The 26,784-nt window shown below is 60.7% G+C and overlaps 1 protein-coding gene across 11 annotated transcripts in view; it reads right to left on the reverse strand.

Moving 5' to 3' along the window:
* SNED1 (sushi, nidogen and EGF like domains 1) overlaps nt 1-26,784 on the reverse strand; it is an 82,526-nt gene that overhangs the window by 7,245 nt on the left and 48,497 nt on the right. For 5 of the 11 annotated variants that reach the window (XR_011255674.1, XM_069583332.1, XM_069583348.1 and 2 more), the window contains exons 13-29: nt 25,975-26,091; nt 25,655-25,771; nt 25,415-25,528; nt 25,029-25,202; nt 18,790-18,903; nt 18,138-18,251; nt 17,708-17,821; nt 16,814-16,927; nt 16,323-16,619; nt 13,332-13,515; nt 11,477-11,589; nt 10,429-10,710; nt 9,235-9,379; nt 9,082-9,164; nt 8,186-8,341; nt 4,455-4,571; nt 3,861-3,951 (exon numbers count right to left, since the gene is read on the reverse strand). Coding sequence is in view for 6 of the 11 variants with exons in the window: in XM_069583332.1 (XP_069439433.1) it covers nt 3,861-3,951; nt 4,455-4,571; nt 8,186-8,341; nt 9,082-9,164; nt 9,235-9,379; nt 10,429-10,710; nt 11,477-11,589; nt 13,332-13,515; nt 16,323-16,619; nt 16,814-16,927; nt 17,708-17,821; nt 18,138-18,251; nt 18,790-18,903; nt 25,029-25,202; nt 25,415-25,528; nt 25,655-25,771; nt 25,975-26,091 (2,446 nt within the window). In the remaining 5 variants the exon portion in view is untranslated. Of the gene's footprint in view, nt 1-3,860; nt 3,952-4,454; nt 4,572-8,181; nt 8,342-9,081; nt 9,165-9,234; nt 9,380-10,428; nt 10,711-11,476; nt 11,590-13,331; nt 13,516-16,322; nt 16,620-16,813; nt 16,928-17,707; nt 17,822-18,137; nt 18,252-18,789; nt 18,904-25,028; nt 25,203-25,414; nt 25,529-25,654; nt 25,772-25,974; nt 26,092-26,784 lie in introns of all 11 variants that reach the window. The other 6 variants (XR_011255676.1, XM_069583341.1, XM_069583371.1 and 3 more) reach the window with 3 other exon arrangements.

The following is a 26,784-nucleotide window of genomic DNA, read 5'->3' on the forward strand; positions in this document are numbered from 1 at the left end:
TGTTAGAGAGCAGCGCAGGACTGGCCTGGAGAGAAGGGGGGCCGACGAGCGAGAGAGGGGAGTGGACGAGCGCTGTGGCTGTGCTAAAACTCCGCCTGCGGGCACTTTTGGGCTGTGGTGGGTTGAGGGGGAATCCAAGCAGTGGTTGCACTGAGTTGGTGAAACGAGATCGGAATTGGGGAAGCAGAGGTGGCAAGAACTTGTGGGTCCGAGTCCAGCAAGGAGGGGCTGTGCAGAGGAAGAGCCCCAGAGTTCTGGAGAGGGCTCCCCTTGGAGATGGAGCTGTGCGTGCACGGGGTGGACAGAGGTGGGCAGTGGGGAACACGGAGGAGCTGGACAGACCCAGAGCCAGAGTGGGGAGGTCTGGATTAACAGTAGGCTGTTGCAGAGCAGCAGAGATCCCGGAAAGGCCTTGTTTTAAAACTGAGGCAGGATGAACCCCGGAATAAAGCTGTGCTAAAGCCACCCTAAAACAGGCCTCAAAGGGTCTGTCTGAATTGCCTTGCCAAAGTCAGACAATAAAGGAGTCAAAGACGGCCTACTCCGAGTGCTCCTATTCAGCGCGGTACTGGAAACGCTGGGCACAGCACTCAGACAAGAAAATGAAATAGGTGTTCAGGTTGGAAGAGGGAGGGAGTTGCCCTTGTCTGTAGATGAGATCACACTCTGTAGGGAACTGTAAAGTCTCCACACAGAAGCTATTAGAACTAGTAAATGACCTCAGCAGGGCAGCAGAATATAAGATTAGTCTACAGATGTCTTTTGTGTTTCTTTACACTGATAATATCAGAAAGAGTTAAAAAAAAAAAACCTGCTTAAAATCACATAAAACAACCACCACCCAGGAATAAACTTAGCCAAGGAGATGAAATACCTATATGCTGAAAACTGAAACGTTGATAGAGGAAACTAAAGATGATTCAGAGAACTGGACACATATCCCACGCTCTTGGATTGGAAGAATTAACATTGTTAAAATGGCTATACTCCCCCAAACAGTCTACAGATTCAACGTAATCTTTTTCAAAATATCTATGAGATTTTCCACAGTACTAGGACAGATAATCCTGAACTTTACGTAGAACCACAAAACAAGAATTGCCGAGCAATCCCGAGAATAATGAACAAAGCTGGAAGTGCACCCCAGGCTTCAGCCTACACTCTGCAGCTGCAGCGATCAGATCAGTGTAGTGCTGGCACAGCAACAGACATGCAGGCCAGTCGGACAGAACAGAGAACCTAGAAGCGAGCCCACACACATCCTTACTGCGAACTTCAGACTTAAGAAAGTAGGGAGAACAGCCAGGCCATTCAGGTGTGACTAAGTCAAATCCCTTATGATTATACAGTGGGAGTGAAAATAGGTTCAAGGGGTTAGATCTGATAGAGTGCCTAAAGAACTATGGATGGAGGTTTGTAACATTTACACGAGGCTGTGACCAAAACCATCCCCAAGAAAAAGAAATGCAAGAAGGCAACATGGTTGTTTGAGGAGGCCTTACAAATAGCTGATAAGAGGTGCAAAGAAGGGGAAGATAAACCCAACTGAATGCAGGGTTCCAGAGAATAGCAAGGAGAGAGAGGAACGCCTTAAGTGAACAATGCAAAGAAATAGAGGAAAACAGTAGAATGGGAAAGACTAGAGAATGATCTCTTCAAGAAAATTAGGCATCCTAAGGAGATATTTCATGCAAACATGGGCCCGATAAAGGACAGAAACGGTGCGGCCCTAACAGAAGCAGGAGAGGTTAAGAAAAGCTGACGAGAACGCACAGCAGAGCTGTACAAAAAAGTCTTCACGACCCAGATAACCATGATGCTGTGCTCACTCACCTAGAGCCAGACAGCCTGGAATGCGAAGACAGGTGAGCCTTAGGAAGCATCGCTCCAAACAGAGCTAGTGGGGGTGACGGGATCCAGCTGAGCTGTTTAAAGTCCTAAAAGATGATGGTGTGAAAGTGCGGTGCTCAGTATGCCAGCAAATACGGAAAACTCAGCAGTGGCCACAGGACTGAAAAGGTCAGTTTTCATTTTAATCTCAAAGGCAGTGCCAAAGAATGCTCAAACTACTGCACAGCTGTACTCGTTTCACACGCTAGCAAGGTAATGCTCAAATCCTTCAAGCTAGGCTTCAGCAGTACATGAACCAAGAACTTCCAGATGTACAAGCTGGATTTAGAAAAGGCAGAGGAACCAGAAATCAAATTGCCAGCATCTGCTGGATCAGAAAAAGCAAGAGAGTTCCAGAAAAATATCTGCTTCATTGATTATGCTAAAGCCTTTGACTGTGGATCACAACAAACTGGAAAATCCTTCGAGAGATGGGAATACCAGGCCCACCTTACCTACCTCCCGAGAAACCTGAATGCAGGTTAAGAAGCAACAATTAGAACCGGACATGGAACAATGGAGTGTTTTCAGATTGGGAAAGGAGTACGTCAAGGCTGTATATTGTCACCCGGTTTGTTTAACTTCTGTGCAGAGTACATCATGCAAAATGCCGAGCTGGATGACTCACAGGCCGGAGTCAAGACTGCCAGGAGAAATATCAACAACCTCAGACACGAGATGGCACAACCCTGATGGCAGGAGCAGAAGAGTCCAAGCGCCTCTTGATGAGGGTCAAAGAGGAGAGTGAAGAAGCTGGGTTAAAGCTCGACATGCAAGCATCTGGTTCCATCACTTCAACCAAATAGATGGGGGAAAAAGGGAAACAGTGAGATACTTTATTTTCTTGGGCTCCAAAATCATTGTGGATAGTGACTGCAGCCATGAAATTTCCAAGATGCTCGCTCCTTGGAAGAAAAGCTATGACAAACCTAGACAGAGCATTAAAAAGCAGAGACATCACTTTGACAAAAAAGGTCCATCTAGTCAAGGCTATGGTTTTTTCAGTAGTCATGTTTGGATGTGAGAGTTGGACCATAAAGAAAGCTTGAGTGCAGAAGAATTAATGCTTTTGAGCTGTGGTGTTGGAGAAGACTCTTGGGAGTCCCTTGGACTGCAAGGAGATCCAGCCAGTCCATCCTAAAGGAAATCAGTCCTGAATAATAGTTGTAAGGACTGATGCTGAAGGTGAAACTCTGATACTTTAGTCACCTGGTGTGAAGAGCTGACTCGTTGGAAAAGACTCTGATGCTGGGAAAGATTGAAGGCAAGAGGAGAACTGGGGGACAGAGGATGAGATGGTTGGATGGCATCACTGACTCAGTGGACGTGAGTTTGAGCAAACTCGGGGGGGTAGTGGAGGACAGGGAAGCCTGGCGTGCTGCAGTCCACGGGGGTCACAGAGCCGGACGCAGCTTCGTGACTGAACACCACTGTGGTTCGTTAATGTAGGAAAAAGGAAGCAGGAGCAGATAGCGGCCAAGATGGGCTCTTCAGCCAGCAGTGTTGCTACAGCTGGATAGCTCCATTTAAACCACAGAGCGGCTCCTCACACCACATGCAAACATAAACTCAGACAGGCTGAAAGCCTTGAATGTAGGACACGACACTGTAAAACCCCTAGAACAGAACACAGGCAAAAGAATCTTTGACATGAATAGAAACAATATTTTCTTAGTCTCCCAAGACAAAAGAAATAAAAGCAAACAAACAAATGGGCCCTGGTCAAACTCAAAAGCTTTCGCACAGCTTAGGAGCGAGCGACAGAACCAAAGGACAGCCCGTGGGACGGGGGGGGAGCATTCACAGACGGCGCGGCCGGCAAGGGGCCAGCGTCAGGGGGGAGCATTCACAGACGGCAAGGGGCCAGCGCCAGACGCGCTGGAGCTCAGGGTGCTGTGAGGGCTGGGCAGAAGCACTTCAGGGCCAGGAGCACGCTGCAGGCGCGGCGAAGGCGGGGAGCGGGGACTTACACGTGGCGACAGACGCCTCCTTCCCAGACCGGCATGGACTTGGTCTCTGAGAACAGCCGTGTGCAGGGCTGGGGCACCTTCGTGCAGGCTGCTGGCACAGAGGAGGAGGGCTGCGGCTCACCAGGGGCCCGCAGCCGCGTCCCCTCGCCCTGCAGCCACTGTGGTCCCGGCTTCTGCCCTCTGGCTCTCTGGGCTGGGTCCTTGTCCCGGCTGCTTAGCAGCTGCAGGTGCTGCTCTGGGTTGGGGTCCTGGGAGCCTGCAGGCTGCTTTCCCTCTGGGCTCGCCAGAGTCTCGGCCTGATGGGCCTCAGGTCTGTGTGTCTGGTGTGGGAACTTCTGTCCATCCGCCTCTTGTCCTGCTCCCGGAAGTCTGAGGGTGGCAGGGCCCTCTTCCCCCCCTTCACCTCCTGTCCCCGCAGAGTAACTGTCCCCGGAGCCCCCTGCTATCTGGGCAGTGGGAGGCCTGGGGGCTCACTGCCCGTGCACTTGGAGGTCTGGGTGCTGTGACTGGGCCCCTGTCTGAACCGACTGTGACAGGCATCTCAAGGCCAGGCCCTGGTGGCCCACAGGCAAGGGGGAGCGGTTCCAAACTCACCGAGCTCACAGTGTCTGCCTTTGAACCCTGGGCTGCAGTCACAGCTGTGGGCATCCTCACCGGGCACGCAGGTGCCTCCGTTCTGACAGGGGTTTTCTGAGCAGTTCCCAGGGGCGTCTGCAAATGGGTCATGAGCTGTTAGCCTCGGGCCCCACAGGAGGGCCAGGAAGAATCACCGTTGCTGCCTCCTGCTGTCCCCGACAGCAGTGGGCCCAAGGGGTGGTCAGAGTGCCGAGGGGAGCCTGCCCTGAGCCCCTTAGCCCGGGGAGCGGAGGAGGCAGGGAGGAGCGGTTCCTCTGGCCTCAGTGTTGAGCTGTCGCACGACGGAGGAGCCTGGGCCCTCGGCTCCCATCACGGCTGGGCTCTGCTCACTTCCAGAGAGGCTTCTGCCCTCTGCTGGTCTGTGCCCCGCGCCCCATGTTTCCACCGACTTTGCCCTGCGCCTGGGACTCTTCTGCTTGGAATGCAGAGGCCAGCCCTTGAGAGCCCTCCTCTTTCTCCAGTGCATGTCCCCAAGTCCCGACCAGGCAGCCTCTGTGTCACGGCCACTGTCTGCCTCCTGATGGCACGGCATGGCGGGAGCTGCAGGCAGGCCGGCCAGTGGTGCTGCCAGGGAGGGGCAGAGCTGGCCTTGCCCCCTCAGCGTCCACCGTCTGATCCAGCCGCTCCCCTGCCGTCCCCTCAGCAGCCTCCCCGTGAGGTGCTGCCTGGGCAGACCCCACCACCCCCCGCTTCCCCCCGCCGTGGCCTCCTGGGTTCTGTCGGCTGCGTCCCCTTCCCCCTCGGGCCTGCTTCACTTTCCTTCGCCCCTTTCTGCCCTCCAGCTTTCCACGTTCTTTGGTCTTTCCGGGTGCGCTAAGGGGAGCTGCGGGCATGGAGGACCCTGTGGACCGCTCCTCGACTTCAGCTAGGAGCATCTGCCAGGCTGGCTTCATCTACCGCCGCTTTCTATCTGCTGCCTTTAGTTGGAGAATTTCAAAGCAGTTCCCAGAAGCCACTTCACCTGTAAATGCGTCAGCAAGCGTCTAGTACACAGACACTCCGACTTCTCACGTAAGCACAGTGCTACTGCTATAGAATCACAGTGGCTGCTCCTCGCTGCCAAGTCCAGGTGGCAGAGTCACCACGTGCCTGCTTCTGAGAGGCTGGCCGAGGCTTGTGCCATGCCTGGGACCCTGGGCCCGGGCTTGTGTGCAGCAGAGGGGCTTTCACCAGAGTCCCGCCTTCTGTGACCTCGGTCTACTGACTCCCGAGTTCATCATCTCACACACTAAAGTAAATAAAGTGAAGGCTGTTTTGAACAGAGGCTAGGGACGAGGACGCGGCTGTGCCCTGCGGTGGGGCAGTGGGCTCCTGTACAGGGAAAGATCATGGAGTCTGGAGGCTCAGGTCCTGCCCGCAGACCACCGGTGTGTGGGACAGAGGTGGCTCCCGTGGGATGTGACCCACACAGTCCAGAAGCTGTCCTGGGCGAGAAGCGGGAAACAGGAAGACCAACCAGCCCCCACATTCTCTCCACGTTCCCAGACGGCAGGTTGCCATCTTGGGACTCCTCCAGGAGGGGCCCTGACCCGGAGATCTGCTTGGTGAGCAGATGCCACACGGGCTTGAGCTGTGCCCAGGGCTGCACCCTGGGCACCTGGCATCCTTTCCTTGAGAAAAAGAAGTCTGACAGCTTCAAGAGAGAACGGGCAGATTATTCTAGAAGGAGGCAAGGGCACAGCTGATACCAGGGACAGCACAGACGACTGTGGACAGATGGCCGAGGAGCCGAGGGGACTGTGAGCCCCGAGTCCTGCACCCAGGGAAACCGGCCTTCGCATGTGTTCCAGGCCGAGGGCTCGGGGGCTTGTAGAGTTCCACAGAAAGTTCCACGTGGACCTTGGCAGGCTGAGAGCGCCAGGAACAGCCCAGGCCCTGGCAGGCAGTGCCCAGACGGCCCCACGGGACAGCAAGCCTTTTATAGAGAGGCCCAGGGCAGACAGGCAGTGGGACACAGGAGGGGCCGTGGTGAGCTGCTGACTGCGCCGGCCCTGGGGAGACCCACCAGGGCCCAGTGTGCGCTCACAGCCAGCCTGCTGGCAGGATCCCAAAACCCAGCCAACCCTGCACGCTGCCCGCTGCTGGACGGAAGCCAGCCCAGTGGCCCCCTCAGAAGACAGCGCAGGCTCTCCACATGGGCGCCTCCACATCCCAAGGCAGGAGCCATGGGCAGGGCCCAGAGCAGCTGCTGGCAGCAGCAGGCCGGCCCGGAGCCCTTGGAGTGAGCTCCCGGGGGGCCAGGTGCTGGGTGGAGAGGGCATGTGCACGGGAGGCGGGCGAGATGCCACCGCTGAGGAGAGCCCGCTGTGCTCAGGCACCACGCGGGCAGAGAGGACAGCGGCACGGAACGGGGCTTGTGGGTCCCCGGGAGGACGGCAGCAGGAGGCTGCTCACAGCTTGGGCTCTGGGTCATAGGTGGGTGCCTGGGCTGACGGCCGTTATTTTAACAAAAGCTAACCAATCAGACTCACTGAGACAGGGCTGGCCTTGTCTGATCATAAGCCTGCCTGGAGCCAAAGTGTCGGTCACTCAGTCCTGTCTATCTCTGTGCGGCCCCATGGACGGTAGCCCACCAGGCTCCTCTGTCCATGGAATTTCCCAGGCAAGAGTACTGGAGTGGGTTGCCATGCCTGTCTCCAGGGGGATCTTCCCAACCCAGGGATCAAACCCAGGCTTCCTGCATTGCAGGCAGGTTCTTTACTGTCTGAGCCACCGGGGAGCCAGAGACCAGGACTAGTTCTGTCCCCTGGAGGCCACTGGCGAGCTTCTGCGCTGTTGTCGCCTGGAAGCATCTCACACCTTTAAGGCTTCGTCCTCCACGTCAGCGAACACTGCAGGTAGCAGTGGCGTCTGGGGCCAGCCTGGAGCACCCCTGGTCTCTCCTCCAGGGGACCCAGGAGAGGCCATTTCATGCCCCTCTGGTTTCTGAGTTTTGTGAAATGAAGCATCTAATATTTAAAAGGGCTGACACAACAGAAACCCTTGGGCAAAATGTTTTTCACTTACAAAACACCAGCCACACGAGTGTCTTCCCTCTGCATCTGAGCCACAGACCGCCTCTCAGCGGCTCACCCAGGCCTCATCAGGTGAGTGCTGGACTGTGGGGCCGGGAGCCTCCACTGGCAGACACCCTCTGGCGCAGGTGCCTGGGTGTGCCCAGGTGTCCATGGTACCCTGGGGCTCACAGGTGAGGCTGCACCCTGGGCACCTGGCGCTCCGCCTTCTCAGAGCGCTGGCTGATGGGCGAACCCAGTCTGGGCCTGTGGTGTGGCCTGGAGAAAGGGCCGTGCCCCTAAGCTGTCCCCAGAGGGACACAGCCCCGACGCTTAGAGCCGGAGGACAGGCAGAGTGGGGCTCTGGGTTTGAGGAAGGAACGCAGCCTATTGGCGCTGCCCAGTGGGGAGGTGCCCTGTGAGCATGCATGCCCGGGGGGATGGGCCCTGCTTGCCAAGCGCGGGTAGCGGCCGCCTCCTGGTGACGCTCCAGCTAGAGCCCGCCCCGCGGCTGGCTTCCTGCCGTGTGCCCACACACATCTCTGGGGGAGGCAGGCGTGTCTGCAGGGAGCACCCAGCGTCCAAGCGGCTGCAGTCCCCAGGCCTGGCCCCGCCCGCCTGCCTGTTGTGTTGGGTCCCCTGGCAGGTGGGGTGCTTGGCCATTTCCTCGCTGTGGGCAGCCCCCTCCTCACCTACCGTCCTCAGGCCCCTGAGGGTGGTCAGCCCTGTAGCCCGCTCCTGCTGACTTGCTCTCCACGTCCTTGTCACCGCCACGTTCGGGGAGCTGGAGGGCCCGGCTGGCCGGCGTGGGGACCGCATCCGTGTTCTCCAGCTGCGCCAGGGCTGTGGGCTCTAGGAGAGATCAGGACACCACAGTGCTGACCATGAAGCCGCTCCTGGCGGCCAGGCCCGTCCTGGGGCCGCCTTCCTTCCGGAAAGGGGCTTCTCTCAGGGCACAGGGACGTCTGCAGTGCCTGGTGTGGCCGGGACCGAGCGGCTCTCGGCACCGCCTCGGGTGGGATCAGCTTTTCTCCGGGTGGAGCCCAGCTTGTCCTGCCCATCCTCAGCAGGTGCTGCCGGGTGAAGGTCGCTTGCAGCCCGAGAGAGCTGAGCGTGCTGCCTCACCCTGAGGCCCCTCCATCGCATCCCGCTGCGCTCTCCCTGCGCCTCCCACCCCCTCGGGGCCGCAGTGCCCCCTCCCCGTCTCCTCTGCCCCAGCCAGACCACGCGCTCGGCCCTGCTAGAGCCTGTGAGGCTGGTGCGGTGGTCGAAGGGCCCTGCACGCCCGCAGCAGCACTCGTTGGGGGCTGTCCTCATGCGGACGCGCTCCTAACAGGATTCTTGCCACCTCTGGTGCCTGCGGGCAGCCTGTCCCTTCTGCGTGGACAGCTGTGTTGGGAAGGCTCCCTGGGAGCCTGCGGGTGGCATGGGCTCTTCACACAGGCCCTGGAGTCCTGGGCTTCTGACCCCTTTGGGTCCCCCTGCTGGGGACACTTTGGGCACTGGGGGTGGTCTCAAAGCCCAGGTTTTAGGGGCCTCGTCCCTTGTCCAGCTGGGGACAGGAGGCCACCCGGGTCAGCCTGACCACTCACGTGATCTCACAGTGACCTGTTTGCTGGGTGAGCTGGTGAACCTGGCCCTCACTCGTCCTCTGCCATCCACGAGCTCTGAGAACCTGCGAGAGTCAGCACAGGTCAGCAGGGACTCTGGGCCGGGGTCTTGGGGGCAGCAGCTGAGGCAGGCACCTGGGGGCCTGGGTCGGCGTCGTGGGGGCACCGGGGTCATTGAGCAGGCGCAGCTCGGGCAGGCGTGCGGGGGCCGGGCGGGTTCTCAGCGCCCTCTGGGGGAGGCTGTCACGGTGCCATCGTCTGTCAGCATTGTCCCTCGGGGCTGCGGGCGGGCAGAGGAAGGGGTGGCTCTGTGGGCTGGTCTGGGGCTCCCCTGTGCACGGCTGAAGAGGGGGTGCCCCACCCCAGCCCAGCCCCACCTCTGCCCACGGAGGAGCTGTGGTTGCTGCCTGGGTTTTGTCCAGGCGCTGGTTCCAGCCCTCACCCTGGCCCAGGCTCTTCACCTGCGGGTGAGGCAAGGCCCTGGGGCCCCGTCCAGACTCACCTGGGCTGAGGCCCACAGCCCTCACACCCCGAGAGAGGGGGCAGCTCCTCTGTGGGTGGGTGCCACCCGCCGCAGCCCCGGGCTGCTGCCCTCTCAGCTGCACACCCTTCCCCACCAGCTCACAGAGGGCCCCACTTGCCCTGCCCGCCTGGCGGTGGGTCTGGGGCTGAGCTGGCCTCAGTGTCTCAGGGCAAGTGTGTTTCGTGCCCCGCGGGCAGGCTGCTGGGTCAGGAGACAAGGGAGCCCAGCCTGCTGCTCACCTCCCTGCAGCACCTCACCGTCCAGACAGACTGTTTTGTGAGCTGGGACAGGTAAGGGGGTTGTGCAGACCCCCGTGGGGCAGGCGGGCCTCCCGGGCGCCCGAGAGCAGACCTGCGACCTCACCGTGGCCCTGGGCCTCTCTCCCCAGCTGCTCCCGCCTCCCTCCGTCCACATGCGCCCCCTTCCTGCCCGTCCCAGCCCCGCCCCGCCCCCACCGCCTCCCCCTCCCACCACCGGCTGTCCTGCCCTCTTCCCTGGGGTGCTGTTCCCCGGGCCCGCCTCCACGCCACCAGCCTGGCGGGTCTTGCCACTGCCTCCTGTGGGCGCCGGTTTTCAGGTGAGGCCTGTATTTACTGCCCACCGTCCAGGGCCCACCGGGGCGGGCAGCACGAGGGGAGGCGGGACGCTGGCCAGCTGACGCAGCTCAGCTGTGCAGGGCCGCCCCGCGTGCACGCGCAGCGCCGTGCCAGCACAGCCTGTCCCCGGGTGGCCTGTCCATGCCTGGAGCAGCGCGGCTGGGCCGGGGTCGGGGAGGGGGGGGGGCGCTCCAAGGCGGGCGCACTCACAGGTGATGAAGTGCAGGTGGGCGGGCTCGCTGTGCACCTGGCCGGCCCCAGTGCCCTGCACGGCCGTCACCGAGAGCTGGTACCGCCGTCCGGGCGCCAGGTCCCGCACCGTGTAGGACGCCAGCCTCCCGCTGGGGACGTAGCGGCTCTTGGTACTCTGGCTGGTGGTCACGTTGATGACGTAGGCCTCCAGAGAGGCGCCCGGACTGGGGGTGTCCCAGACCACGTGGGCAGAGGTGGCCGTGACTCGGGCGGCGGTCAGGTTGGCTGGCGGCAGAGGCCCTGGGTGAGCACGGAGCAGGGGAGGGGAGTGAAGGGGGCTGGTGGGGTTTTCTGTCCAGGGCACACTCTAAAGATCTGACATGGAGTGCTGAAGCCTCGCTGGAAGCCAGACCGCGTTGTCGCAGACCTCACTGTGTCCTTGAGGACGGGTGGAGGGGCATTGGCAGCTGCTCAGGGCCGGCAACAGTAGGCACCCGGTGAGGCACCCCCCAAGCTCACTCCATCAGGCTGCCTGCCGGCATGGCATTTTCCATCCCCCTGAGCTTGGCCACGTACACCTTCTCCCGGGATGTAGGTAGGGGAGTGGGCTAGATGGGCAGAGGGTGGGCCAGGGACCCCACACCCAGGGTCAGAGTGAGGACTTGACCCTTGCTGTCTGCCTGTCCCACTGGGTGAGACCCTGCCCTCCCCACCCCCGCTCACTGCCCCTCCTGTGCCTGGACAGCCCGTGTGCTGGGGAGCGGGGAGCGGTGAGGGCCGGGTGTCCTCGCCCGGGTGGACAGCCTGCCCATCCTCGCGGTCTTCTCCTCCGGCCCTTGTTCAGTGACCCTGCTCTGGCAGGGACCTGGGAGCACCCACAGTGAGGGTGGCCTAGGGGGGGTCATCCCGGCAGAGGCCCTGCCCAGCCCCCTGCGGTCGCCTTCCCAGGCACCTCTGGGCACGTGTACCGGTGGCCAGGACAGCTTTCTGGGGCTGCGGCCACTCAGAGCCCGAGGGCAGGGCTGGGGAGCTTCCGGAAGGGAGCTGAGCCCCGCCCTCTACTCACGGGTCCACACGTGGACTGGGGCCGAGGCCAGGCTCTCCGTGCGGTGCTCCTGCCCCCCGAGCCCACTGAGGGCCGTCACCCAGATGGCGTACTTCCTTCCTGGCAGCAAGGCCCTGTGGGGAACGGAGGCCAGGGGAGAGGAACAGGATGGCTCTGCTCTCAGACCGCCGCTCCGCCAGTGTGACCCGGGCGGGGGCCGTCCCGGGGCCGGTGTGACCCGGGCGGGAGTCATCCCAGGGCTGGTGGCCAGGCAGCCGCCACAGAGGCCAGGCTGTGGCCTGAGAGCTGCGCTGAGCTCCTCCCTGGCCTGTCTGTCCAGTGCTGGGCAGGACGCAGGCCCGGGGTGGCTGCAGTGTGGCCGGAAGCTGGTGCTCAGACAGCAGAGGCCAGCTTAGGGCGACTGAAGGAAAAGGGTTACCAGGCCGGCCCCCCACCCCCACCCCCGCCCTGGGGAGGGCTGCCCACGAGGCTGGCCCTGGGGTGGGACTTCTGAGGGTCCCCAGTGCCCTCAGGGGGAGAGGGTCTCCCTGCCCCTAAATGTCTGTGCACAGAGAGGCTCCTGCCAGCTGAGCATCCCTTCCTCTGGGGTTCTGGAACCTTCTCCAGGCTCAGGTGCCCATGACTCTACCTGCCTTCTTGCCCAGTCAAAGCCCTGGATGCTGTCTGTCTGTGTGGCTCCCCAAAGTACCTGCTGGCTGGTGGCAGGGATGGGGTATGTTGGGGATGTGGGGAGAGCTTGTCTTGTGTGGGGAGGGGCTGTGGAAGCTCACACGTGGTCTGTGACTTGCCCCCGCCCACCTCTTCCTTTCATTGATGTTGCTTTGTATCCTTTCTCTGTCCTGAATCTCCTAAGTCTTGGGGAACCCCCTCGGGAATGTGGGGATGGCCTTGGGGACCCCATTTGTGTCTCTGCCCCGCTGCTCCTGGGGAGTGGGCAGAAGGAGCCACAGGCAAGGGGAGGGGGCGTGGTGTCCAGCACAGATGGCCATCCGGCTGGACAGAAGGGCACAGGAGACATGGTGGAGAGAAGACTGCAAACCGGAAATGTGCTGGTGCGGCAGCACGGTGGCCTGCCCGCCTTCCAGAGCCCCCCTCCCAGCCGTGGCCCGTGGCTGCTCTAGGCTGGGCGCTGCAGAGCTGTGCCTGAGTCTACCTCCACAGCTGCGGTCCCAGGCTCAGGAAGTTGGTGGAAACGTCACAGCTGCCGCCTTCCCTCCTCACGCCCTCCAGCACTGCCCACCCTCCCTGCCTGGCTCAGAAGGTGGCTCGCGGGCCCACCGTGGGCCGCTGTCTGGGAGCGTCCCTGAGCTGGGGGCTTGGGCCGGAGATCTGAGGCTTCCCTGTGGCGCCGCTGAAATGTCTGTCTCAGTCATTTTGAATGACTGATGTTCATTTGAATTTTATTTTGTAGTTCTGTTGGTATATAATGTGTAATACGCATAAGAAATTTCAGTTGAGCTCAGTTCAACTGCTCAAGTCGTGTCCGACTCTGTGACCCCATGGACTGCAGCACGCCAGGCTGCCCTGTCCTTCACGAGTTTAAGGTTTGAACATATTTGAACAAAGTAAAAATGTCAGGCAGCCCAGGGGTGCCTGCCTTCTCCAAGGAGTCTGGTGACTTGGGCTGGAGGGACTCTGGGCTGGCCTCCGGTGGCCTCTTTCTTCTGTCTGCAGGGGGTGCCATCCGCGTCCCTGCTCAGAGCGTCCCTGCTCTCTCGGGCACGCTGGCGCCCGTGGGAGGCGAGGCCGCGGTGCGGCCCGGAACTGATCGCACAGCCCTGCTCCTCCAGGGGCTCGGGGGGAGAGGGCGGCAGGAACCCGGTGGGGCGGGGGGAGAGGGCGCCCTTGCTCTTACCTGAATGTGAACCTGTCCACACTCCTGTCCACGTCAGTGGACTGCTCCTCCTGGGCCTCAGGGTGGCGGATGGACAGGCGGACGCTGCTGACGGTGGCGTGGCGGATCCTGTGCAGAGCCCACCGCACCGAAATGGCGCTGGCTGTCACGTTGGCGACCTCAAGGCCCTCGATGGGGCGGGGTCCTGGGGACAGCGGGCGAGCAGTCTGTGTGGCCCCTCCTCACCCCGGGGGGCGGGGCCGGGGCTGGAGAGGGGGCTCGGGAGGGGCCCTGGGGACCTGCAGAGTGGCCTCTGCAGAGACGCCCGTCCAGCCTGGACTTGCTGAAGGCGCCCCGCAGTCCGGCGGGGACCGGGCACGGGTGGACGTGCCCTGGACCGCTGCCTCAGGGTGGGGGCGTTGCAGAGGGCTGCTGTAGGCGCTGCCCTGCGTGGGCCTGGGCTGGCTGGAGGCACTGACTCCCCATCTGGGGGCTCCGGGGGCCCGCCAGGGAGAAGCCAGGAGAGGCCTCGCTGACGCCAGGGGAGGGGGCGGACCCCGGGCCGAGGGGGCTGAGAAGGGCGCCCCGGCTCCCAGAGTGCCGAGCCCTGGTCTGTGGGAGGTGGTGCCTCACCCCGACCCCGATGGCAGGGGGGAGGCTGTCTTCCTTCCAGAGCCCACCTTGAGCAGCCTCAAAAGTGCTTCTCGCTCAAGCTGAGCTCTGAAGCAGGATGGCCCTGCCCGCCCCCAGCCCCCGAGGCTCTTCTGTCACATGCTGGGGCCACCCTCCTGGCCCCCTGTGCTGTCCCTCCCCGGGACACCCCGTCCCGAGGCCTCGTCCCTCCTCACACTTGGCCGTCAGCGTCCTGGCTGTGGGCATCCTCGCAGGCTGCAGGGTGCCTGCCGCGTTCCTTCCAAGGGACCCGAGAAGGTGCTCCCTTCTGCCCCCCAGGACCCTCGTCTTCCCGCTCACCTGGCCGGTGGGCCAGGCCTGCCTCGCTTGTCCTGCTCGCATGACTGGCTGTGCCCACCTGCCCGCCCATGCTCACTTGTCCGTATATGCCCACCTGTGTCTGTGCACCAGCCTGTGCCCACCTGCGCCCCCTGCCCCGCCCTGGCAGCCACCCTCAAGGGGCTCCCAACATGCCCAGTGGTCGTGCCACTGCCCAGCTCTCATTCCATCCTCCAGCCTCCCCTCCCCATCTCTTGATTCCCAGGGCCAGCCCCCACCAACTCACCATCATGGGAGTATTCCGGGGTTCCCCCTCCCGCACAGCCCCAGGAGCAGACAAGCCAGCCGAGCCCCGCCTCTCCGCACAACTCCCTTCCGGGCAGGGTGCCCACACGGCCTCCCTGCTGCCCCACGGGTGCCTCTGCTCCAGCCTGTGGGGAGGCTCCGTCCTCACCCCACGGCAGTCCCAGCACCTTCTCAGGGGGCCCCCCTGCATTCCCCAGCCCCCTCCCTCACCCTGTCACCGCCCCTCTCCTCCAGAGGACGGGCCCTCGGCTGGCTTGGGCACTGGGGGTGGCTTGGCTGGCGCCCACCCTGCTGGGGGCACGCCGTGGTGGGGCCCTTGGGGAGCGGCCGGGTCACTCGCGCGTGCGGGGAGTTAGCCCGGGTCACTCGCGCGTGCGGGCGGTTAGCCCGAGTCACTCGCGCGTGCGGGGAGCGGCCGGGTCACTCGCGCGTGCGGGCGGTTAGCCCAAGTCACTCGCGCGTGCGGGGAGCGGCCGGGTCACTCGCGCGTGCGGGGAGCGGCCGGGTCACTCGCGCGTGCGGGCGGTTAGCCCGAGTCACTCGCGCGTGCAGGGAGCGGCCGGGTCACTCGCGCGTGCGGGGAGCGGCCGGGTCACTCGCGCGTGCGGGGAGTTAGCCCGGGTCACTCGCGCGTGCGGGGAGCGGCCGGGTCACTCGCGCGTGCGGGGAGCGGCCGGGTCACTCGCGCGTGCGGGGAGTTAGCCCGGGTCACTCGCGCGTGCGGGGAGCGGCCGGGTCACTCGCGCGTGCGGGGAGCGGCCGGGTCACTCGCGCGTGCGGGGAGTTAGCCCGGGTCACTCGCGCGTGCGGGGAGCGGCCGGGTCACTCGCGCGTGCGGGGAGCGGCCGGGTCACTCGCGCGTGCCGGGAGCGGCCGGGTCACTCGCGCGTGCGGGGAGTTAGCCCGGGTCACTCGCGCGTGCGGGGAGCGGCCGGGTCACTCGCGCGTGCGGGGAGCGGCCCGGTCACTCACGTGTGCGGGGAGTTAGCCCGGGTCACTCGCGCGTGCCGGGAGCAGCCCGGGTCACTCGCGCGTGCGGGGAGTAGCCCGGGTCACTCACGTGTGCGGGGAGTTAGCCCGAGTCACTCACACGTGCGGGGAGCGGCCGGGTCACTCGCGCGTGGGGGGAGCGGCTGGGTCACTCACGCGTGTGGGGAGCGGCCGGGTCACTCATGCGTGCGGGCGGTTAGCCCGAGTCACTCGCGCGTGCGGGGAGCAGCCCGAGTCACTCACGCGTGCGGGGAGTTAGCCCGAGTCACTCACGCGTGTGGGGAGCAGCCCGAGTCACTCACGCGTGCGGGGAGTTAGCCCGAGTCACTCACGCGTGCGAGGAGCAGCTGGGTCATTCACGCGTGCGGGCGGTTAGCCCGAGTCACTCACGCGTGTGGGGAGCAGCCCGAGTCACTCGCGCGTGCGGGGAGTTAGCCTGAGTCACTCACGCGTGCGGGGAGCAGCTGGGTCATTCACGCGTGCGGGCGGTTAGCCCGAGTCACTCGCGTGCGGGGAGTTAGCCCGAGTCACTCACGCGTGCGGGGAGCAGCTGGGTCATTCACGCGTGCGGGCGGTTAGCCCGAGTCACTCGCGTGCGGGGAGTTAGCCCGAGTCACTCACGTGTGCGGGGAGTTAGCCCGAGTCACTCACGCGTGCGGGCGAGCAGCCGGGTCACTCACGCGTGCCGGGAGCAGCCCGGGTCACTCGCGCGTGCGGGGAGCGGCCGGGTCACTCGCGCGTGCGGGGAGCGGCCGGGTCACTCACGCGTGCGGGCGAGCAGCACCACAGGCCTGCTGATGTCGTTCTTGTTGTTGGCGTTGCGCTTGACCGAGAAGACGGAGACGTTGTAGGCCCTGCCGGGCGCCAGGGCCCGGAGCTGGTGCGCGGAGCGGCCCCGGTCCACGAAGTCTGTGCGGCGGTAGGAGCCGTCCGCAGACGCGTAGGTGACGGCGTAGCCGTCCAGCACCTGCCTGGCAGCTGCGCCTTCGGGAGGCCGCCAGGAGATGGAGACCCCACTCTCTTCCACTTGCTCCACCTTGAGGGCCGTTGGTGGGAAGAGCTCTTCAGGGTTTCCATCAAGAACAAGGGAAGGGGGGGTGTCAGCTGTTGGCTGGGCAAGTCCCGGCCCCCAGGCGGGTGTCTGGCCCGCTGGCCCTTGGGCCTGGGGCCCGCTCGGCTCTTTGCCCCGCCCCACGGGGTGTCTGCAGCCCCCGGGCGGGAGGGGAGCCCCCACGCCGGCGCCCTCGCCACCTCACCTTTGGCACAGTCCTTGCCGGTGTAGCCCACTTTGCAGGTGCAGCTGTGGGACCCGTTGCTGGCCAGGCAGTAGCCACGGCCCCCACAGGGGCTGGAGAAGCAGGGGTCACTCACTGTGGGGGGAGGCAGCTGTGAGTGGATGTCTGGGCAGGCGCCTTCCCCCAGGCCCTTGATGCTGGCCCTGGGCTGGCCCCGTGTTGGTGTGTTTGTGGGATGCAGGTGGGCAGTCCTAGGTGGCCCTTTGGGGAGCAGATATGGGGGACACTCCGGGGGAGGGGCAGGGCTTGCCGGAGGCCCCGCGGAGAGGCCAGGCTGGCCCCTCCCAGCTAAGCCAGGGTGGCCACTCCTGGGCGGCAGCTGAGAACACCAGCCCTTCCGCAGCCTGTGTATGCTGGGGCTGGGGAGCAGCCCCGGGCTTCCAGGCCAGGGCCCACAGGGTCCCCCGCCCTGGAGAGATGCTCTGGCCACAAACCGTCCACACCACGCTCGCCACTGGGCCGGCTCCTGTGCCCTGCGGTGGGGCCGGAGCCCAGGACCTGTCCACCCTGCACATCTGAGCGGTGCTGGTCAGGCCCAGCTAGGGGACACTGGGGACACTCGAACAGCACAGGTCAGGCCACCCACCCTGGGGAGACGCACAGCAGGGAGACAGGGTGCCGGGGCGGCAGGCGGTGGGGTGGGGGCTGCCGCAGGCCGTGGCCAGGGAAGACCTTGTCCCTCGCCCGGTCCTTGAGGGGCCCGAACAGGCTCACTAGCGAGGGGCTCTCGCCGTGAGGAACTGGGAGCGGCAGGCCCCTGGGGCGGCCGTGAGCTTGGCCCGTCCGGGGCGGGGCACGGCCTGTGGCTGGACATGGAGCCGGGTGGACGGGGGTGCGGGGAGCGGGGAGCCCCACCTGTCTCGCAGTGGTAGCCGAAGAAGCCCTCTGGGCAGACGCACAGGTAGGCCCCACCACCGTCCTCACAGCGGCCTCCGTGCTGGCAGGGGCTGGAGTCGCAGGCGTCCACCTCTGGAGAACACCCAGAGAGTCGGCCAGGGCAGCAAGGGGGTGTCTGGGGGAGGGAGGAGAGGACAGCGGGAGGAAGGGAAAGGACAGCGGGGCGAGGTCGCTGGGGGCAGGGGGCGGGCAGGGGCCTGGCCCTCCCCTCATCCTCCCTGCTGGGGTCCCTCCCCCCCGCCGAAGCCTGTCCCCGGGCACCGTTCCCGCCCCCTGCTCTGAGCAGCCCAGCGTCTGTGCTTGTTGGAAACAGGTTTTCCCAGGCGTCCAGGGTATCCTGAGTGTGGGTGAGGGCCCGGCACGTGGGGACCCCGAGAGCAGCCCCTACCTGTCTCGCAGTGGACTCCGGTGAAACCGGGGGGGCACTGGCAGACAAAGGCCCCCGGGAGGTCCCTGCAGGCGCCTCCGTTTCTGCAGGGCTGCGCCTGGCACTTGTCTGTCTCTGAGGAGAGGGACACAGACATGAGGCTGCATGGCCGCCGCCCCAGGGCCTCCTGTGCCCCAGACTTCAGCCTCCCCTGCCCTCCCTCTGCCCACAGAGCCTGTCCGGGCCCCTGCTGCCTTCTCTCTCTGGCCACCTGGCTTGCACAGGTGTGAGGGAGCAGGCTTCATGGAGCCTCCCCCGCTACTCCGGCTTGGACGCAGGGCTGGGATCTGCGCCCTGCACCCCGCTCTCTCTGCCCCTGGGTCCTCACCCCCACCTTCCCCCGCCCTCCCCCAGCCAGGGTCTGTGGGAGGAGGGGAGGAGGGTCATGGTTAGCGGCTGCCAGCTGCGCTCTCAGTGCTTCCGGGGGCCTAGAGGCAAGAGTCTCTATAAGCTGCTGTCCCTGTGAACGTCAGAGCCAGCAGGGGCTCGAGAGAGCGGGCAGCGCCCAGCCAGGCCTCAGCGCAGGAAGAGGAGCGGCTGGGCAAGGGGATGGTGCTGGGGCGCCGGAGCTCAGCGGGAGTGGCCGGCCCACGGAGGGCTGGGGCCCTCTTACCCCGCTCACAGTGGGCGCCTTCACGGCCTGGGCTGCAGACGCACAGGTACCCGGCGACGCGGTCCTGGCAGGAGCCCCCGTGCAGGCATGGCTGGGATCGGCACTCGTCGATTTCTGAGCGAGGAAAGCCGGTGCCAGGCGCCGGGAGAGACCCCAAGAATAAAGCAGGGTTGCTGCTGTTAGCAGGGACGACTCGAAGCCGGACTGAGAGGGACGCACATGAGCTTTGACAAGAGGCTCTGGACAGAAGTCCACGACATCCCAGGTGCAGGGAGAGGCCAGAACCCGAGGAGGGCCCTGGAGGGGAAGAGGCGCACCTCTGGGAAGGGGCTGGGGGTGCTCCCGAGGACCCCACCGCGCCATTGGGTGACAATCATGTATGAAACCAAGACACTTGGGGGCTAGCCCTTCATTTTGAAATATTCACTGTGAAGTTTTTAAAAACTGGAAATTTTGCTCCTGAATTAACAATGTTCAGCTTAAAACAGTTTACTTTTAATGCTTAGCATGTAAATAAGTAAATAACTGGTACTGACGGAATGACCCCTGGGGGCTGCGCCTGACCTAGGGGCTAAGAATGGTGGCTCGTCTGCGCACACGCACTTCCCAGTTGTGACTTGAATTTCCATGGTTATCCCCTCTGTGCCCCCGCAGTTTTTAAGTTCTTATCAATATGCTGGACAGGATTTGCTGCTATGAACTTTAGTATAGGTGCTGTGGTGATGCACTGCTTCGTCACTGGGCACTGTGTTAACAAGATGCTCTGTGCGGTGGGTCGTTCCTCTCACTGCTGTGTGATAGTCCTCAGTGTGGTTGGACCAGACTTTCTCTCTCGTTTGGTAGGGTTTGGGGTTGGACTTAGATTTCCTGCTGATGAAACAAAACTTCTGAGTCTTTCACGTCTCCTGGTGTAGAGTTTCCCCTGGATGTGCCGTCATCAAGCGGTACGATTGCTAGGACACAGTTTATACGAAGGTCAACTTGGCAAACTACTACGTTGCCTTCAAAGTGCTTGGGCCAGTTTACGCTTCCTCCAGCAATTTGGGACAAGTCCTGTTCATCCATATTCTCACCAGTTTATGGGCTTCTTAGACTTCAGAAGTTTTGCCAACTGACTGTATCTCACTGTACCACTGATCTGCGTTTTGCACAGCACTGGCAAACGGGGTGTTGTTTACTACCGTGAAGGTCCTGCTCACGTGCGGCACTATCGGGCGGATTACATGCATACGTGTGCGCATACATTTATATTGTATGTAGCGTATGTAAGTGTACACATAACTCACACACATGTACACACAACACACGTCATATATGTGACATGGACACACACACATAAGATGTATGACACATACACATAAGTGAAAGTCGCTCAGTCATGTCTGACTCTCTGTGACACTGTGGACTAGAGAGTATATGGAATTCTCCAGGCTAGAACACTGGAGTGGGGAGCCTTTCCCTTCTCAAGGGGATCTTCCCAACCCAGGGATCAAACCCAGGTCTCCCATATTGAAGACAGATTCTTTACCAGCTGAGCCACAAGGGAAGCCTGACTTTCTTAAGGCCAAGGAATTTAAGCTCCTAATTTTTAACTAGTCAACTTGTCCATTTTTTCCTTTTATACTTAGTCGTTTCTGTGGAATCTTTCCCTGCCTTAAGGCCAAAAAGATAGTTAACCTACATTTCCTACACAAAACTACATAGTTAAAATAAAAAACCCATTTAAGTCCTTAACACATCTGGGACTAATTGTTGGGTGTGGTGAGACGTGGAGAAACGATGTGATATTTTCCGAGTACCCAACCGTTGTATTCCAGCTGTCATGAAGACTTTCTCATATGTTTTCTTACAGAAGTTTATAGTTTTAACTTTTGCACTGATGTCTATAATTCATTTCACATATATAAAAATTATCATTTTGGTGCTATTTTACACAGCGTTATTTCATTTCATCCTCCAAGGCTCCCCTGCTGGAATATGGACATACAGTTGCTCCTGTGTGTTGACCCCGCGTCCTGTAACCTGCTTGAATTCGCTTGTCAGCTCTGTCCCTTCTGCTGTAGAGTTTCCTAGAACCCTCTGTGTGCACGATCGTCTCATCTTTACTTCCTGCCCGGTAGACGTGCTGTCTTCCCTTTCTCGCCTCTGGCGTGGTCTAGGACCTCCAGGACAATGGTGGAAGGCACTGGACGGACACCTTTGCCTGACTACTGATAACGGCGGGAAGTGTTTCACCCGTAAGCACTTTGTTAGCTGTTGATTTTTTTCATGGATGCCCTTTGATCGGGTTAAAGAAATTTTCTTCTACGCTTAGTTTGTTAAGAATTTTAAAAATAATAGTTGAATTTTGTCGAATGACTTTTTTTGCATCTATTAAGACAGTCATGCGGTTTTCTCCTTCATTTTCTTCTGTGGTGAATTACATTTGCTGGGTTTCAAATGGTACGCTGTCCTTGAGATAAATCCCTCTAGGTCAGGCTGTATTAGCCTTCTGCTGTAAGAGTGGGTTGGATTTTAGTAATGTCTTGTTAGGGTTTTTGTGCTTTGCGCATGAAGACTATTGTTGGCCTGTAACTTCATTTTTGCAGCGTCTCTGGTCTTGGCATAAAGGCGATATTGGCCTCATAAAATGAGCTGAGGAGGGTTCCTTCCTCCTACACTCTCTGAAGGAGCCCTGTGGATCGTAGCAGTCTTCCTTCTGAGAGGTTTGACAGAACTCAGTCAGGCAGTCTGGTCCTGCCATTTTCTTTGCAGGGAAGTTTTAGCCACAAGTTAAATTTCCTCGATAGATAGGAGGCTCCTCACGTTTTCTATTTATTCTCATGTCAGTTGTGGTCATTAGCGTCTTTCTTCGTTTGTTCTAAACTGTGAGATATGTCGGCCTGAAGTTGTTCACAATATCCCGTTGCCCTTTAAATGCTCATATAGTCTTTAGTGATATCTTTTTTCATTCTGATATTGCTAATTTTTATTTTTTCCCTGATCAGTCTAGCTAGAGGCTTGTTATTTTTATTGATCTTTTCAAGGAACCAGTTTTTGGTTTCATCTGCACATGTCTTTTTTATAATTCATGATAAATTATTAAAAAATATGTCATTTAATCATTATTTATTGTTGATATATAAAAATGCAATGAATTTTGTTATAATAACCTATATTCACCAAACATATTACATTTCCTATCATTTATACAGTTTTCTTTTGGTTGAAAGACAACCATATTGGCTGTAAATACTAACATTTTTACTTCCTCCTTTAGCATTTTCATGAATTTACTTTCTTTTTCTTACTTTATTGCGTAGGCTATTACTGACAATGTAATGTTGACTAGACTTAGTGATAACGGGCATCCTTATTAGGGAATGTCTCTCCACTTAGGATAATGACTGTTCTAGGTTAGATGAGACCCACCATAAAACTGCCTCAGACGCTACTCCCCTTCCTCCTGTCGGCAGCTCAGCGTGTCTGAGTCAGCTCAGCGTGTCTGAGTCAGCTCAGCGGAGGAGCAGCTCTGCACTCCAGACCCCCCTCCTGCGCAGTGTGGGTCAGGGAGCGCTGGCGCACAGCTTCCTCGCCTTGTTCCTGGTCTCACCATGCAGCACACAGAGCTTCCCTGGCCAGGGCCGGAACCTGTGCGCGCGGCAGTGGAAGCCCAGAGCCTTGACCACGACCGCCAGGAGGGCCCCGTAGCCCTCTTGATGTGACCTGTCCTCATTCCTCTGTAAATACGTGGAGCACAATAGGTGCGCTTCAGTGTGACTGTGTTCAGCCTAGCTTCTGCCTGGTCTGAGCACATCTCCCTGTGGGCTAATGAACACTTGGGGGGCTCTGTGGGCTCTGCTATTTCTAAGTTTTCTCTCCAGTAAATCCTGTATTATACCACCTGGTACTAGAAAGGTGTGTGTGTATCATATTATTTTTATCTGGATAAGGAGTACTTTTATTTAAAGTTCGTGCTTGGTAGGCATTTGTTACTTGAATAGGTGTGAATTTTATCAGATGCTTATCATACAGTCATTGAGACTCTTATATGACTCTCCTCCTTTAGTTGGTCAGTGTAGCAAATGTTTCTAACATCACACTTTCTGTAACAACCCAGCTTAAGGATGGCGTGCGTGCTCAGCTGTGTCTGGCTCTTTGCGGCCCCAGGGACTGTCGCCCACCAGGCTCCCCTGTCCATGGAATTTTCCAGGAAAGAATACAGGAGTGGGTTGCCATTTCAAGCAAGAATACTGGGGTGGGTTGCCACTTCCTGCTCTAGGGGATCTTCCCGACCCAGGAATCAAACCCACGTCTCTTGGGTCTCCTGCACTGGCAGGCTGCTGCTTTACCACTGGCATCACCTGGGAAGCCCCATCATGGTGTATAGTTTTGATAGACCGCATTCTGCCTCTGTTTCCGCGTCGAATGGACCCATAACTTTCCTCTCTCCACCCGTGCATGTCTGGTGCTGGTCTGAGGTTGTCCTGGCCTCGTGCAGTGGGTGGCACACACTCGTTTCTGCTCCCCAGGAGGGCCTGTGTAACACTGCGGCAGTCTGCTTCCCGGCAGTTCGGTGGGATTGACCCACGGACTTGTCTGGGCCTGGTGCTTCCTTGTGAGAAAACTTTGCATCCTCAGCTCTCAAATGAGTTAAAAAGTACGATTTTATGGGCTCTCTGGAGCTTCCTTGATGTTACAGTGAGAATGATGTTGTTTTCTCACTGTCCAGACCCTAACTGAATGGGTCGCTTCGCTATCTTTAAAATGCCATTTTATTATCTCACTCCTGATGTCTCCATAAGAAGTCTGGTGCCAATCTGATTCTTGCTCCTTTGTGGCTTCTTGTCCGTTTTTCTAAGGATCTTTTCTTCCTGATTTTCTTAAATTTCATTATAATGTGCCTAATGTCTCTCTTTCCTCCTGTTGGACATCGTGCAGGCCCTTTCGATCTCTCATCATTTATCAGCTATTCTGGGAATTTAGCGCCATAGTTGTTGCAACATTCCATCCTAATTTTGGTCACTCTTGGAGTCCTGTTACCTCAGTGTCAGCACTTATACACTCCTCAGAGCCTACATCTCCTTTCTAATTTAAGAGTATTTCCCTTCTCTCTGGTACACCTCCTTACACTGATCTTCCAACCTCTTAGCTTCGTCTCTGCTCCCATCTGTAAGCTGTGTCTGTTACTTCCACTGCCACAACTTTTCGATCATCTTATCCTGCCTTCTTTTAAACGTTACTTGTTGATTCTGTTTTATGGCCGGCATCCTGCTTCGTTTATATTCTCACTCCTCTCCTGCGTTTCTCCTCCCAGGAGAATATGTTGTCTGGGCTCTGTTACTGTCTCTGAGGTGGCCATATTTCTCGAGTGTCCTGGTATCCTGGCTTGTGGGCTCACATTCCCTGGCGCTCCCCACTCCTCCTCTGATGGCATGTTGAGGAGAAGCAACACTGGGCCAGGGGTGGCCTCCTGGACAGTGACCACTAGCCCTGGGGGGCTTGGAAGGACAGGCGTAAAGGAGCAGGCTTGAGGCCAGGTGACCGCACCTGTGTTTTGGGGTGCTGCCCCTGAGAGGGCCGCCTAGGCCCGACGCCTTGCAGGGCATCTGGGAGGGGGCGGTGTGCCCTGCGCCTCGCTCCTCTGGATGCTGTCCCGTCCCGTCCCTAAGCTGCTTGGCTGAAAGCTCTTTGTCTTCTGAGACTGTGTTACCATTACATAGATGGGCTGAACAGTTTGGAATGTTCTGTTTGGCTTAACGCACCGCTGGCATCGCTATCTCCAGGTGCCTGGATCAAGGGGGGCCTTGCCTGCAGGGCAACACCCCTTAAATGCCCATGGGGGCTCGTGGGGGCCTTGTTCACATGCAGGGTCTGATCCCGCAGGCCTGGGCAGGCCTGGGAGCGGGGCTGGGACCTGAGCCCTCGTGTGCCTCTGCAGGGCTCTGCCTTTGGACTGCCTCCTGGCCTCTGCGGCTCCCTCTGCAGAGTGGGCTTGTGGGTGCTGGGCCTCATGCTCTGGGCTGCTCTGAGGACTGGAAGCCCTTAGACAAGGGTCCAGAATGGAGGGGACTGGTCGTCACCACCATCAGCACCAGGTCTTGGCCTCACTTGTCACAGAGGAGACACAGGCCAGGGTCAGAACTGCGGCTCCTGCTCTCCTGCTCAGCCCAGGGGAGTGGGGCGTGGTCCAGGGGAGTGGGGTGTGGCCCAGGGGAGCGGGGCGTGGCTCCCCCCACCCCACAGAGGGCCCCGGTCACCGTGGCACTGCGGGGGCTCGCTCCAGACGCCCTGTGGCTGGCACACCCGGACATGGCTGGAGGCGCTTGGGCTGTAGCCTTGGTCACACGAGTACAGGGCCACCGAGCCCAGTCGGGTGCCGTTGAATCTCAGGGTGGCGTGCTTCACCTCGCCGGGGGGGCCACAGTCCACCTCTGCAAGGACACGGCAGCCACGTCCTGCACTGCCGGCCCCTGCCTGGCCTCCCGCTGCTCTGACCCGGGCCCCTTGCTCCTCGTGCAGCCTGTCCCAGGGTGACAGAACCGGCCCCCAGAGCGGGCTGCTCTAAGGTTTTTCTTCCCCTCCCTCCCCAGTCCCCTGCTGGGCCCTGCCCCGCCCCGCCCCGCCCCTGACCCGGCCTGCTCACCTGCCTGGCACCGGCGTCCTGTGTACCCTGCTTGGCAGTGGCAGGAGAAGTCTGTGCCCAGGTCCTCGCAGGTGCCCCCATTCAGGCACGGGCTCCGGAAGCAGGGGGAGGGGGCTGCAAGGGCACGGGGACCCCGTTGCCCGTCACTGTCCCCCCTGAGGCCTCTGGGCGGCAGAGGCGTCCTGCCTCCCACGCCAGCTGTGCCTCCGGGCCACGGGGCTGTGGGGAGCTCCCCCTTACCTATCTCGCAGTGCCGCCCCGAGAAGCCCGGGGGGCAGTCACACTTGTATTTGCCGATGTAGTGGAAGCAGGTGCCGCCGTTGTGACAGGGGCCCGAGGCGCACGAGTCGGGCTTCCCTGGAGACAGAGGCACCCATAGGGCAGGGCCGGGGCTCGCACGCACCCCCAACTCCGGTCCTTCCCTCGTCCCTCCACACCCGCAGCAGGGGCGGTAGGGGGCTTGTGGGGTGCTCCTGACGAGCAGACGCAGGGGGCAGAGCAGGGGTCCCAGGCCAGCCCCACCCCACTCTCCCCAGGCTGGCGCGCCGCTGGGCCCGCACCGATCTCGCAGTGCCTGCCGGTGAAGCGGTAGGGGCAGTCGCAGTGGTACTCGCCGCCCGCCTCCTTACACGTGCCTCCGTTCTTGCAGGGCCCAGAGCTGCACAGGCGCGGCCGGGCTGCCAGGAACAGACAGACAGACAGAGAGGCCAGTCAGCTGGGGCCAGCCTCCCCAGAGCACCCGCAGGCCACGGCTGCCGGTCAGCGGAGCCCCTGAGGCTGCTGCCCAGGGCCGAGCCCCCCAGGTGCTCCCCAGTTGGCCCGGGGGCCCTGTGCCCACCGCCCCGACCCCCTGTACCTGCCGTCCCCCTGCCCTGCCCGGGCTCTGCTGGGGAAGCGCTGGAGAGCTGCCCACTGCTGCCCTCCTGCTGAGTGGGGAGCCGCTGAGTAGGCACTTCCACTCAGATCTGCGTGTTTTTGTGCCTGCACTGGGGGCCTTCCCTGGCCCGCGGGGCCCATCACCCTCTTGCACTGGGGGCCTTCCCTGGCCCGCGGGGCCCATCACCCTCTTGCACTGGGGGCCTTCCCTGGCCCGCGGGGCCCATCACCCTCTTGCACTGGGGGTCTCCCCTGGCCTGCGGGGTGGATGTCGCACCTTCACAGCTCAGCCAGCAGTGTAGACCCTCGGCCTGCTTGACGTTCTTGGGGGGGAAGTGAGGCAGGAGGGGCCTCCCCCCAACACCCCGTGGGGCCTCACAGGACACTTGTCCAGGTTCCGGCCACCAACCCCCACCATGTCCCTCTGCCCACTCTTGGGGACGCCTTGGCCAAGGGTGCAGGACCTCGGTGGCTCTGCACAGAATCAGCCTGCT

This window comes from Ovis canadensis, chromosome 1, assembly GCF_042477335.2.
Source record: "Ovis canadensis isolate MfBH-ARS-UI-01 breed Bighorn chromosome 1, ARS-UI_OviCan_v2, whole genome shotgun sequence".
NCBI lineage: Eukaryota > Metazoa > Chordata > Mammalia > Artiodactyla > Bovidae > Ovis > Ovis canadensis.